The sequence below is a fragment of the Ochlerotatus camptorhynchus genome, unplaced genomic scaffold (genome assembly GCF_037179485.1).
Source record: "Ochlerotatus camptorhynchus isolate MF236.1 unplaced genomic scaffold, CSIRO-AGI_Acam_v1.1 ptg000231l, whole genome shotgun sequence".
Lineage (NCBI taxonomy): Eukaryota > Metazoa > Arthropoda > Insecta > Diptera > Culicidae > Ochlerotatus > Ochlerotatus camptorhynchus.
The window spans coordinates 127414-139812 of NW_027040721.1; the positions used below are offsets into that span (position 1 = coordinate 127414).

The 12399-nt window shown below is 39.0% G+C and overlaps 2 protein-coding genes across 2 annotated transcripts; both read left to right on the forward strand.

The window, feature by feature from the left end:
* On the forward strand, nucleotides 1-482 carry LOC135704123 (histone H3-like). The gene has a single exon (XM_065225550.1). It carries the CDS (start codon nucleotides 1-3, stop codon nucleotides 421-423), a length of 423 nt encoding a protein of 140 aa, XP_065081622.1. The 3' UTR covers nucleotides 424-482.
* Nucleotides 483-1924: 1442 nt separating this feature from the next.
* On the forward strand, nucleotides 1925-3143 carry mRpL2 (mitochondrial ribosomal protein L2). Its single transcript, XM_065225531.1, has 2 exons — nucleotides 1925-2491; nucleotides 2552-3143. The coding sequence occupies exons 1-2, from the start codon at nucleotides 2017-2019 to the stop codon at nucleotides 2968-2970; spliced, it is 894 nt and encodes a 297-aa protein (XP_065081603.1). The 5' UTR covers nucleotides 1925-2016; the 3' UTR covers nucleotides 2971-3143.
* The last annotated feature ends 9256 nt before the right edge of the window (nucleotides 3144-12399 follow it).

Consider the following 12399-nt stretch of genomic DNA (forward strand, 5'->3'; position numbering starts at 1 on the left):
ATGCGTCGGAAAATGGCTCGCACCAAGCAGACCGCTCGCAAGTCCACTGGAGGAAAGGCTCCTCGCAAGCAGTTGGCAACGAAGGCCGCTCGCAAAAGCGCTCCAGCCACCGGAGGAGTAAAGAAGCCTCATCGCTTCCGGCCAGGCACCGTCGCCCTGCGTGAGATCCGTCGTTATCAGAAATCGACCGAACTGCTGATCCGCAAGTTGCCTTTCCAGCGTCTCGTCCGTGAAATTGCCCAGGACTTCAAGACCGATCTGCGCTTCCAGAGCTCAGCTGTTATGGCTCTACAGGAAGCTAGCGAGGCTTATCTGGTCGGTCTGTTCGAAGATACCAACCTGTGTGCCATCCACGCCAAGCGTGTCACAATCATGCCAAAGGACATCCAGCTGGCTCGTCGTATCCGTGGTGAACGCGCTTAATTTCCCCGTCGAAAATCTTACCAAACCGGCCCTTTTCAGGGCCACTAAGTTCATATAAAAAAGAGTTGGAATAGATTTCTTAAAGAACTACAAAAATAGTTTTCACCAAGTCATGGCTATTTTTTTATCATTGATGGCGCTGTTCCATTGATAGTAAGTTAGAAATTTGAAAAACTGGATGGATACATATTATGGTGAAAATAAGTCAAAAATCATTCATTAACGTTTAGTTTTTTTTCCTAGAAATTTTTGATAAATAGTATTTTCTTAGAAGCTGAATTGTTATGTATTTTTTATGCAGAATATGCTAAATGGGAGGGACTTCAAATGTTAATCCTTCCTCCCCCACCAAATGTTACAGAGTGTCATCAAAGTACATGGAATGTTGAGATATTGAGAGTGAATTTTCTCTTTCAAATTTTAATGTTTTGGCTCTCTGGGGATTGGTAGTAAAGCGGTTAAAACTGTATGGAAAAAAAAAACTTTTTTATTTCATTCTAGCTTATTTACAAAACTTTTCAGGAAAAAACTGAACGACAAAGTCCATTTCTTTAGGTTGTCGTCAACTTTTTTTTTTTTTGAAAGCTTAGTGAAATTCACATGGATTTCATGCATTACATTTGTGATATATTTTTTGAGTGTATCCCCTGTTTCCAAGTTTGGTACAAGATAACACTCTGGAGAGCATTATGTGTGGTCATTGGGAGCGTGTGGTTCTGAGTATGGAGATGAGTGTGCAAAATATTACGCAATTCCATCCTCCCTATCCGCACGCGCCCGAGGATCGGAGGCGAATGCCACTTCGACTTGTTTCGTCTACTTACTACTCTCTGACGACTGTGCTGGGGAAGCAGCTTATGCATGTAGGTAATTGGTGGATTTGTTAGTTAATTCGACGCTTTTGGACAATGCTGGAAATTTACCAGTTTTTCAATAGTTTCTTGCTGAACATCAACATTTGGAAGCATTGTTATCGATGCGTAGCCATATTTCTGATCGAAAGGTGATAAAATTATTGAAATTGGACCAGGGGCAGCTGAGTTATTAACGTTCAAAATCTTTCTTAATTTGTTACATGTTCCATTTTCGGTTTTCACAAAGTGTACCCCCATATACACAGCAAAAAAAAATGTAATATCGATCAATGTAATTCAAGCTGATGTATGAAATAATGATGTAATAGCTAAAAGCAGATACAATATTACATCAATGGATGTAATTTTGTTCGCAAAATCGATGTACATCGTACAACGTTATATTACACAACCGATGGATTGACCTGGTTGCAGCAGTTTGGATGTAATATTCAACAACTTTTTTTTCTGTGTAGAAATCAAAGACGTAGTCCTACGTCAAAAAACTTCACTCGGCGATACACCCGCTAGTGTGCGTGCGTTAAACGTCACTAATCTCTATTCACACACACCATCTGACTTTCATTCTGATATATACCTCTGCATTTTGATAAACGTTGGTTATCGAAACGAAACGTCAAAACAATCAGTGCATGTGCTGCTGGCTGGTTCGAATCGAAAAATCTCAAAACTGTGCTGTTGATTGCATAAACAGACCGGATAATAATTATTATTGCGAATGGCATCTTTGGCCAGATTATTCCAAAATTTGGCAATAAAACCCCTTGTCAACGATGTTCGAGTCATAGCGATATCAAGCATTTCCACGGAAAGCTTGGCCCGGGTAATGAATAAACCGAAACCAGGAACAGGCAAAGCTTACCGTAGGATCGTGCACTATCCTGAACAGTACACCGTGGAACCCTTAAAAGTGACTAACTTGGCTGGTCGGGATCCGGAAACAGGACGTCTGGTTGCTAAAGGAATTGGAGGAGGCATCAAGCACAAATACCACTGGATCAAGTGGGTTCGTGATGGGCCCCTGGAAGGTCCACCGCAAGTTGAGAAGGTTATCGACGTGATCCACGATGGCTGCCGAACAGCAAAAGTAGCTTTAGTCGCTGTTGGAGATGAACTAAAATACATTATCGCTACAGAAAACATGAAAGCTGGTGATTTGATCAAAACATCCAGATTCATTCCTAGAATTCCAGGTTATTTTGAAATCCAATTACTGCATTATATATTTTTTACATTAAACATGTTTATTTTAGTTCGCGCCAACGAAGGTGATGCGTATCCATTAGGAGCATTGCAAGTCGGAACACAGATTAATTGCGTTGAAAAGTATCCCGGTCAAGCGTGTCACCTTATTCATTCAGCGGGGACTTACGGAACTATTCTGCGCAAATTCGGTGAATTGGTAGTAGTTCAGCTTCCTTCGAAGCAGGAATTTGCGTTCAAGCAAACGTGTATGGCCACCGTTGGACGCGTTTCGAACATTTATCACAATAAGACTCCAATTGGTTCGGCTCAGAAAAATCGCGAACTTGGCAACCGGCCGCGATCGGGTTTGTGGCATAGGAAGGATGGTCGCCATGGACGAAAGATTCGCAAGCTGCCTCCAATGCGTGTGGTTGCTCCTCCTTCAGACCCTGCGCCAGAGCCGATCACATTCACTTTGAAACTTTAGATGTTCAGAGGTGCTGATCCTTTAGAATGCATTATCTATTTAGGTATAACAAAAAAGTTGCCATAACATTTCTTGTGGCATGCATTCAAATAATGTCTTATCCTTCTATCACGTTCCATTTTAATCTTTACGCTGGCCTCGGCTTTGTGCTCTTTGAACACTATCACAGTAGGGAAAATTCGGGCAAGCTGGCCACCCTAACGAAACTCGATTATAATTGCACTGTTTTGACAAGACAACATGTTTTTCTATTATTGTACAGAAACTTCAATGATTGCATGTTACCCTGCACTTTGATCAGAGAGCGTATCGTTGGTCGAGGCACATTTCGAGTATGAGAAAGTGATTACAGTTTGCTCAAAAGTGCCTGAGTAAAATGCAAGTACTTTCGATGATTACCCGTAGTTGCAATAGTACGATGTATACCCATATTCTCGTTTTTCCAGGCGTTTATTTGATTTTGTGTGGGGGATGGGTTTCGGACGTGGACGGGCATATGATGGGTGATAATATTAAGTTTACTTTAGGATAAAGTTGAAAAATTGTAACTCTACTGTCTGTTCCCGGCAAGTTCTCAATAGCCATAGACCTCTCGAGCTGGGTTTCAAGGTTGGCATACTACTGGGCAATCGGAGGGGCTACGCGACCAAATGTGCAGAATACTGTCACCTGATTAGAGTTATGGAAACAATGTAAGTGTGGTTCAAGATTAAAAGCTTTTATTGAGGAAAACTATTGTGGGTGCTCATATGCTTACATCGGCAGAGCCCAGGCAAGGCCGGAGTGACTACCCAGAGGGGAACGTCTCCTTGGCGGTTAGGGAGGGGTCACGAGACAAATTCCTCCACGCCGATTATTTTCGGTCTAGCTTGAAGAAGGCTAGTTTCTTTACTTTTAAACATACCAGCCCTAGGAACTGCTAAGCTGCGGCAAATCGTCACACTCGAATTCAATAGTACTGCCCATAATCGCATATCAGTCCTATATGGATAGGAAATCAAGCAAAGATGGGACTGATATGCGATTATAAGTAGAGTACCACTCACTTATTGTTTGGCTATTTTAAGCACTTTAACTGCCGTTATACGCATAACTGTCCCATGTTCTATGCAATCCTTCCTTATGCACTGTGGGACTCTTATGCGTATAACGGCAGTTAACTTTTCGACACCTTTCATACGCGAACGCCTGGACAGTTAAGAAGAATGGCGGGTCGTTCATGGGCTACCTAACTTCTGTCCCTTCGCTTTTCCATCCCTCCATCCTATATCCCAATCGAAAAATTCTTTCTCCATTTCCCGTCTGCATCTCCTTGTAGTAGTTGCACCCACTGTGTTGTAACCTCTCCCCACATTACTTTTATACATTTTAAAGTTTAAACAACTCCCTACTAACAAATTAACAATATTTTAATACACATTATTTTATTAATCCTACTAACCAACACCAAATAACTTATAAAGACGTGACAGTACATTATAAATCTTGTAACAAACGATTACAAAATTGAGAAATGTATCACTTCAGTTTGAGAAGTACTTCTCTTCGTAACCGATGAATCATTCTGATGGTCCACAATACCGTGCAGGCACCGTGGGTTGGGTTAGCTTGATGTTTATAAAGTACTATTAGTTAACACAGCACAACATTTTATGTGAGCATCAAAGTAATCATATAATCACAATATAACTTTAAATGTAGGTTCAGAGTGAGACGATGTCACTGAGACACGATATGGTTAGTTGGGTATTCAGATGAAACTATAACTTTAAAAAACGAATCCTGGTTGTGCCGGCGCCGGTGGTATAGTGGTAAGCGTGACTGCTTTCTCACCTCAATGGGTCTGGGTTCAATCCCAGCCGAGGTCGGTGGTCGATACATAATTCAAATGGTAAAGAATAATATATTTACATTGGGATGCAAAAATTCTAAAATCCTGTGCAATCCCTTACAAAAAAAACTTAAAAGGTAAACCATTCTTTGTCCTGTTGCAATCCCATTATCATCATTTTTTTTAAATTAATTAATATATTGTTTAAAAGATTCAGGGTGGCCAGCGAACCGGGAAATATCCGGGAATTTGAAAAGTAACCGGGAAAACCCGGGAATTCGACGAGAGAATTAAAATAAATTTACCATACCATAGGAACAAATTTGTGTACCAAAATTTCAGAATAAACCATTAAAACAGAGTGATTCTTTACCAAATGAATGTCTAGCTCTATTTGCTGTATAATTTTCTACAGTTTCTCGTCTCGTTTCGTTTAGAATTTAATCACTCAGAAAAATTTCAAATTAATTTTTGTCGTTTCAATTTCATAATTTTTTAAAATATTGAAGATGCTCGACCTTGAAAACAATAATTGTAAAACTGAATCTGAACTATTCTTTTCCGAGGTTTTAATTTTTCGTTTTCAATGCGAAATTAAAATAACCATGCAATTTTATTCAAAATTCTCATGATATGAATTCCAGAATTAACTTGGAATTATGTTCTAAAATATTATATTTTTTTCTAAAATTAACCAGAAAACACTCCGCTTAATAATTACCGTTGAATTCTTTTTTTAAATTTTCTTGTAAGAATTTGATTGTAATTCTTCTTAGAATTCCCTTCCCTCCCCTTGGCTAGTTTTTTAACCTGGACGTTGGTGGGCGGGCCTAATCTTATGCTTCAGAGTGGAGCGTTGGAGACGGTTGGTTTAGGTCCGGCATCGTTGGCTCAGGCTGTGACAGAATAGCGTCATGAACATGCGATGAGGATTACTGAGCTTCCCCTCTCTGATGAACCATTGCATAAGAGAACCAAAGTTCTAGCCTGAAGTGATAGTATCACACTTGTTACTCCTTTATTTAAAAGCCGCGTTGTAGTACGCTTACGTATAGGCACTGACGTTGGGTGCGATACTGGCGGGTTTTGCCGCAAATCACTCTTATTTTATTAATTTTTACGCAGATAGATTTATTGGGGTTTGCAAGGGAATTATACTATTGAAATATTTCAGAAAGTGCCCAACAGTGCTCCTTCTACTTGCGTGACAAGCTTTCGTTGTTGTTTTCATTGAGGTATTACTCAGGAAACAATGTTAAACACCATTTTTGTACATGGTATTGCAACTAATCTTATATGAGCTTCATTTTGATTTGGGATGTTGGAGGCGAACCAGCCCAAGGCTGAAAGCCTCCTTAATAAAGCTAAATAATAATAATAATTGATTTGGGATAAGTGTTTGAACTATGGCTCGGGATTTCCACTGTGGCGTGTTTCTATTGTGACATAACCATACGTATTTTTGTGGTGCGACATAGTGGAAACGTGTGAGCGTAGTTGAAGCATATACCCTATGTAATTTAAAATCAGCTAGGAAACTTACTTCAAAGTGAAGCATTTTAGTCACTTGTAGGTGTCACCTGGGACGAATTAATATATATAAAATATAGGTCAAAGTCAAAAACAACTTGAAACACGTTAAATTTTAGATTACATTCACAAGTGCAGGTACTTAATAAAGCATGGTAGGTGGATTAGAGATTTCAATTATTTATTAAATTAGACTAGAGATATCATAATCATCAAACGAACTTAAATAAGAAAATTTAGACAGCCTAGTAGCATTCAGTGGATTAACAGAAGAGTTAGGATGCGGAGGGTCCGCTTAGGGAGGCAACTAGCCTTTAAAGCAACTGACAACTAGCCTTTTTATTGTCTGTTTATTTGGATTATTGCTTTAAGATATCAATTTGGTATATATGTGAAAGGATGAATCAGTGGGAGATGGATTTTCGGTTTCTTTACATTTAGCATCACTATGTGTCATTTCCTCAAAACCCCCCAATAACCGGCCTCTTCAATCCCTTCCTTTTCCCATGGCGTTCAAGTGGTCCGCATAGACTATTCAGCAATTACCCGTCCTTTATCCTCGGCTTTGGATTGACTTGCGCTCCCATTGCCCCACCAAACGCTGCAAAATGAAAATGAAAAATTCTTCTTAGAATTCCCTTCGGAGACTTTGATTGCTTTGAAATTCTTTTCAAAATTTTCTTTTAACTCTATTCAATACAGCAGAAATCTTTCGAAATTTTATTTAGAAACCCCTTGGAGTTTAAAGAATTTCTTTCTAATTATCAGCATTTTTTTTTGCAATCAATTTTGTTGGAGCTCTGTGATGAATCTTTAGCAGTAGGGTTAAAATTATCACCAGAACACTCTTAGAACTATATTTCTTGTTGAATTCTCATCATAATTCTATTGAAATTCTTCTTAAACTTCACCTCAGAATTGCGTAGGAATTTTCCTTAGTTTTCTTTTTACAACTCTTCCTGAAATCTTCCAAAATTATCTAAGAATTCAATTTAGAACTTTTTAGAGCATCCTCCTCCACAGGAATCTCTCCAAATTCATCTAAAAATTTATAAGCACTTCAAGTCAGAATAATTCTGAAATTCTGCTCAGAACTTCTCCTTGGAAAATTATGTGGAAATCCTCCTCAATATTTGTTTGAAATAAACACTTTGACTACTTTTAAATTTTACTAAAAATTCCAGGGTTTGTCTGCAAGATTGTTATAACTTTTCAAATGCTTCCTAGTATCAGAGCCTTGCCAATTATGACTCAAGTATGATTTATTCTGTGATCTTGAAAAAATTTCTAAATCGTTAATTATTTTTTCTCCAAATATTGCATCACGAAAATTTCTAAGAAAAGTTCTAGTTTCAGAATCCACACAAATGACAAAACCCCAGAATCTTGGGAATCTTCGTAAATCGCTTTTTTATCCTTTCAGTCATATTCTTCAAGTATTGGTCTATTGGATGTGGGTATTAAATTTCATGAACCATGTTTATTTTTTTTTTTTCCTTTGGTTTGTTTTTTCCGTGCTGAGCACCAATGCTACCGACGTGCCAGGAAGGCAGCTCCCACACCTGGACCCTACCTATCGACCCATCAACTCATGAACCGGGGACCAACGGCTTTACTTCCCATCCGAAGGAAGGCGTGATCAGAGATGTTATGCCTCAGAACATCCCGGCGGCGCCGACTGGGATTAAACCCAGGCCTGCTGGGGTGAGAGGTAATCACGCTTACCACTACACCACCGGCGCCGTTATGAACCATGTTTAGTTTCGCGTTGAGCAAGTTCCAACGTCTGTAAGTTTTACATATTATTTTTTCGTATTTAACTTCGTACATTAGCAGCGCCGGTGACAAGGATATAAAATGGATGTAAGCAAGATTTCATCTGACAAAAATCTGGATCAGATTGGGCTCAGATTGGGGTGTCGTCCTGGATAAAATAGCAACCTTAGGTTAAAAATTGCAAAAATAATCTTAAAATTGTCGTCACATTCACTATTTCCAAGCAATGCCCAAAATCAAAATTATCGACAAACCTTGCCGTATCACTGTTTGGCAAAATAGTGATTTTATTATTTACACAAAAAAAAGTATATTGTTCTGACAAAACCTGCCGAAGAACAAGGAAAATTTTATACACGGAGTAAAATGACTACTCCGGCACAGTCTAAATGGTCTAAATCTGCAGAACAACATCCACCAAACTACCTCCCGGAACAATGGTAAAATAGAAAATGGAGCACGTACCGCTTTTCCTGCCACTTTTCCGACCAAAATCTGGCTCGGACCAGGGTGCAGCAAACTGCCGTTTTACTCAGAGTAAGCAACAACACAGCACCTTCCACAGCAACAGCTTTCCAAAACTGGCTGTCTTGTTCTTTCCGGTTCCACAAAGCCAATTTCTAACGCCTGTCCACAATCACCCCCCAGTAGGCCTGGGTTCAATCCCAGTCGGCGCCGCCGGGATGTTCTGAGACATAACATCTCTGATCACGCCTTCCTTCGGATGGGAAGTAAAGCCGTTGGTCCCCGGTTCATGAGTTGATGGGTCGATAGGTAGGGTCCAGGTGTGGGAGCTGCCTTCCTGGCACGTCGGTAGCATTGGTGCTCAGCACGGAAAACAAGATCGACGGAAAAAAACAAACCAAAGGAAAAAAGAAAAACAATCACCCGGTACATAACATATCTTGATAGAGCTGGAATTAGGGCGGCGAAACAGCTTTTGTAAACAATGACTTCTCTCGATGATTTCTCGAAACTCAAGGCACGCCCACGCAACCAACATAACCAACGGGAAGGAGAAGTCTTCCCCTACACGATGGTGACGTTGATTTGAGTAGGCGAGCCTTGGCTTTCTAGATATCATCGAGAAAAGTCATTGTTTACAAAATCTGTTACGCCCTAATTCCAGCTCTATCTAGATATGTGGAACTCGATCATCAAAAATCGACCCATTTCAGTGATTTCAAGTGGTATAGAAAGACATCGATCTGTCAATTGATTATACCAGATGTAAAATGAGAAAGGGAATCAAGGGGATAGTCAATTCTATTAAAATAACAATAACTTGGTTTATAATTCCATGACTACTGTGTTACCCTGACTTATAACGAATATACGTTGTATACGAGTACCCCGAATACAACGTATAGTTCGTCTAATTTTACATTGCAAATGCTATGCTAACCACCACGATGATTACAAAGATGAATACTAAGATGAAACTGTCGGAAGAAAAACTTTCAATTTTAGTGTCCTCTTTCACGGTCCCTTTCATCCAATGAATACCCCCAGTATGCAAGGTAATTTTGTGGTTTAGCTGCCCCCTCGCTTTTTTATCAAAACAATCACACCAAAATCAGAGGTGTCCCATTTTTTAATTACTCGATTAACAACTAATCGATTATTTTTTGTTCGCTGTCCTGTCATTTTTCCACCAATGAGAGTGCAAAACTTGTTTGAAACGATCGGTGATGATCCTCTGAAGAAGTTAATGCTTATATCGGCAAGATATAACCGATTACATATATTTTACTGTTCGGTTCGTTAATCGGTTTATCGATTATTCGAATGAAAATCGGCCATCACTGAAAATGAAACGTCATTTAAAATATAAGGAACGTACATAAATAATGATACAATTTGAAAGGGATCGGGGCTAGTCACAAATTACGTCCCAACGGTAACTGAAATAAACACGAGTGTTCACCGGTTGATGATTATGTAGAGGGAGAGTCCCCCTATCTGATAGAATTGGACGCTTACATGAATTGACTTTGAACTACGAGAAATTTACGAAAGAAACCATTGTTTACGTTTTCAACATTGGTCCTTGTGAACGCACAGTGTCGATATCATGAAAATTTTATTTTGACAGATCGATGGCCAACTATACCAGTTATACCGCTGAGGCAACACAACAAAGGGGCCAACTTTTTATCAGTTATTTGGCATGAAGCTCCACATTAATATGTTATGTGCTGCCGGGCAAGGCAAAAGAAAAGAAAAACTTTCTTAACAAAAAATACATACTCCGTTTTTGTAGATAGGACACAGTATAGCACTTTCACTACCGAAATTCTATCCTCGTACTCCACTTTAACAAGAGGAGCTTTTCTTCATATGGAGTAAAGAAAAACACTTGTCGATAGTTGAGGTTTCAAAAGTCAACTTGCTTAGCTGTTTATTGATAGGCCTTTTTATACGAAAACATTCTAACAGTTTGTCATTCCAATTACACAGACAACCACATGCATCGTGTTCATTCAACTCATTCCGTCCACTCATTTCGTCAGTAGGTTCGGACTCTTTGGTCGACTGCTACTGAGCTCCTACATACACCTTCCATCCATTTCTCATATCTCATCCTCCCAAATCTTGGCAAATACCCAGTGCAGCGCTCTAGCCAATGTTTCACTACCGTATTTGAATAGGTCACTTGGTAGTTGATCTACACCAGTTGCTTTGTTGTTCTTCAGTCAACCAATTTCCTCCTCAACTTCTTGAAGATCAGGGGCCGGCAGCCTGTCGTCTTCTGCGCGTGCTCCAAGATCTGTTGCCGTGCCTCCTTATAAAAGTTACAAATGTTAGTTTTTGCAAAGTACATCAAAATTAGACAATGCTTATATAAGATTCATGAGATTTTACTCGAAACCATAATATTTTCTTATATTGTTGAACTTCTATGATAAATTAATCTTAACTGTGCTTTATTTTTCGTTATCATCACGAACTTGATAAATTTAATGATATTGTTGCGTATGGAATGAATTTTAGACATAATGAGCCCGAGTCGAGTCGAGCGTTACTTCTGTTTTAGCATAACATAAGTAACACAAATTTGGCCAGTGACCAGCAGTGACGCTCTACTCGACTAACATAATAGGGCCCTTAGAACACTTATAAATTGATGGTGCTCGTCTTGCCCCATTCCAGACCAGATTTTCAAAACTTTATAATGCAATTTAAAAAAAAAATATGCTTGTGACACTTCAGCTAACCAATGCCAGAATAACAAACAAGTTCATTAAACTTTATTTTCTAAGACCTACTATGTTAATCGCTATATGTTTGCATTTTGTATAATTTGCATGATTTTGTATGGGAGACGATGCTCTTCTTGCCCCAAATGGCCCATACCTAATAAAAATAACCACATCCAGCAATTTTTATGCGTTCCTAATTCCCATTTTTTCCGATGTTCAAATAAAACCAAACTTGATGCAACTGGTGTCAAAAAATCATCGAAAAATATGTTCACCACAGAAAAATAAAATTTGAAAAATGAAGCCGCGTAAAAAAAGGGTTAGGTGTAACGACGTGTTTTCGGGGTATCATCCAAATTATTTGTGGAACCCTATTGACATCAACCGTCAACATAGCGGAACGGCATCAACGACACAACATAATCGGATCATGTTGATGTTGATTACCGCCTGCTTCGATCCCACCCAATGCAATCAAACGCAGAGAAACGGCTCTTTCTCTCTCCCATAGCCCTTTACCGATACGAAAGAGAACTGACACTGACACTACACAGATGCACATTTCCTTCTCTTCTTTATTGTACCTATATACCTACCTATATGCATAGCAAGCCTCCTGCGCTATTACGTACCGCGCAGCCAAACAAACGTAGTATAAATAAATACAAGATATAGGACAAAACTTTCGACTAACAATTGAAAAGGGCCCATAAGGTTGGTAAACAAAACTAATATCGTTTCCGCGCGATTCAAAGCTCGCCTATACAAACCAACAATTTATCAGCTTGGAGGAATTCTCCCCTTCACGATAGTATGCTGGTTTGCATACACAGCAAAAAACCTGTTGAATATTACATAGAAACATGCACATATAGGTCATTCCATGGGTTGTGTTATATTACGTTGTACGGTGTACACAGAATTTGCGAAAAAAAAAATGATTTAATGATCTAATATTGTAGGTACTTGCTTTTTGCGATTACATCAATTTTCATACGTCAAAATGAATTGGGTTCTTTAATTTTGAAAAATATTTCGATTATTATACATCATCTGAAATAGCTTCATATTTTGAGCACAATGTAAATT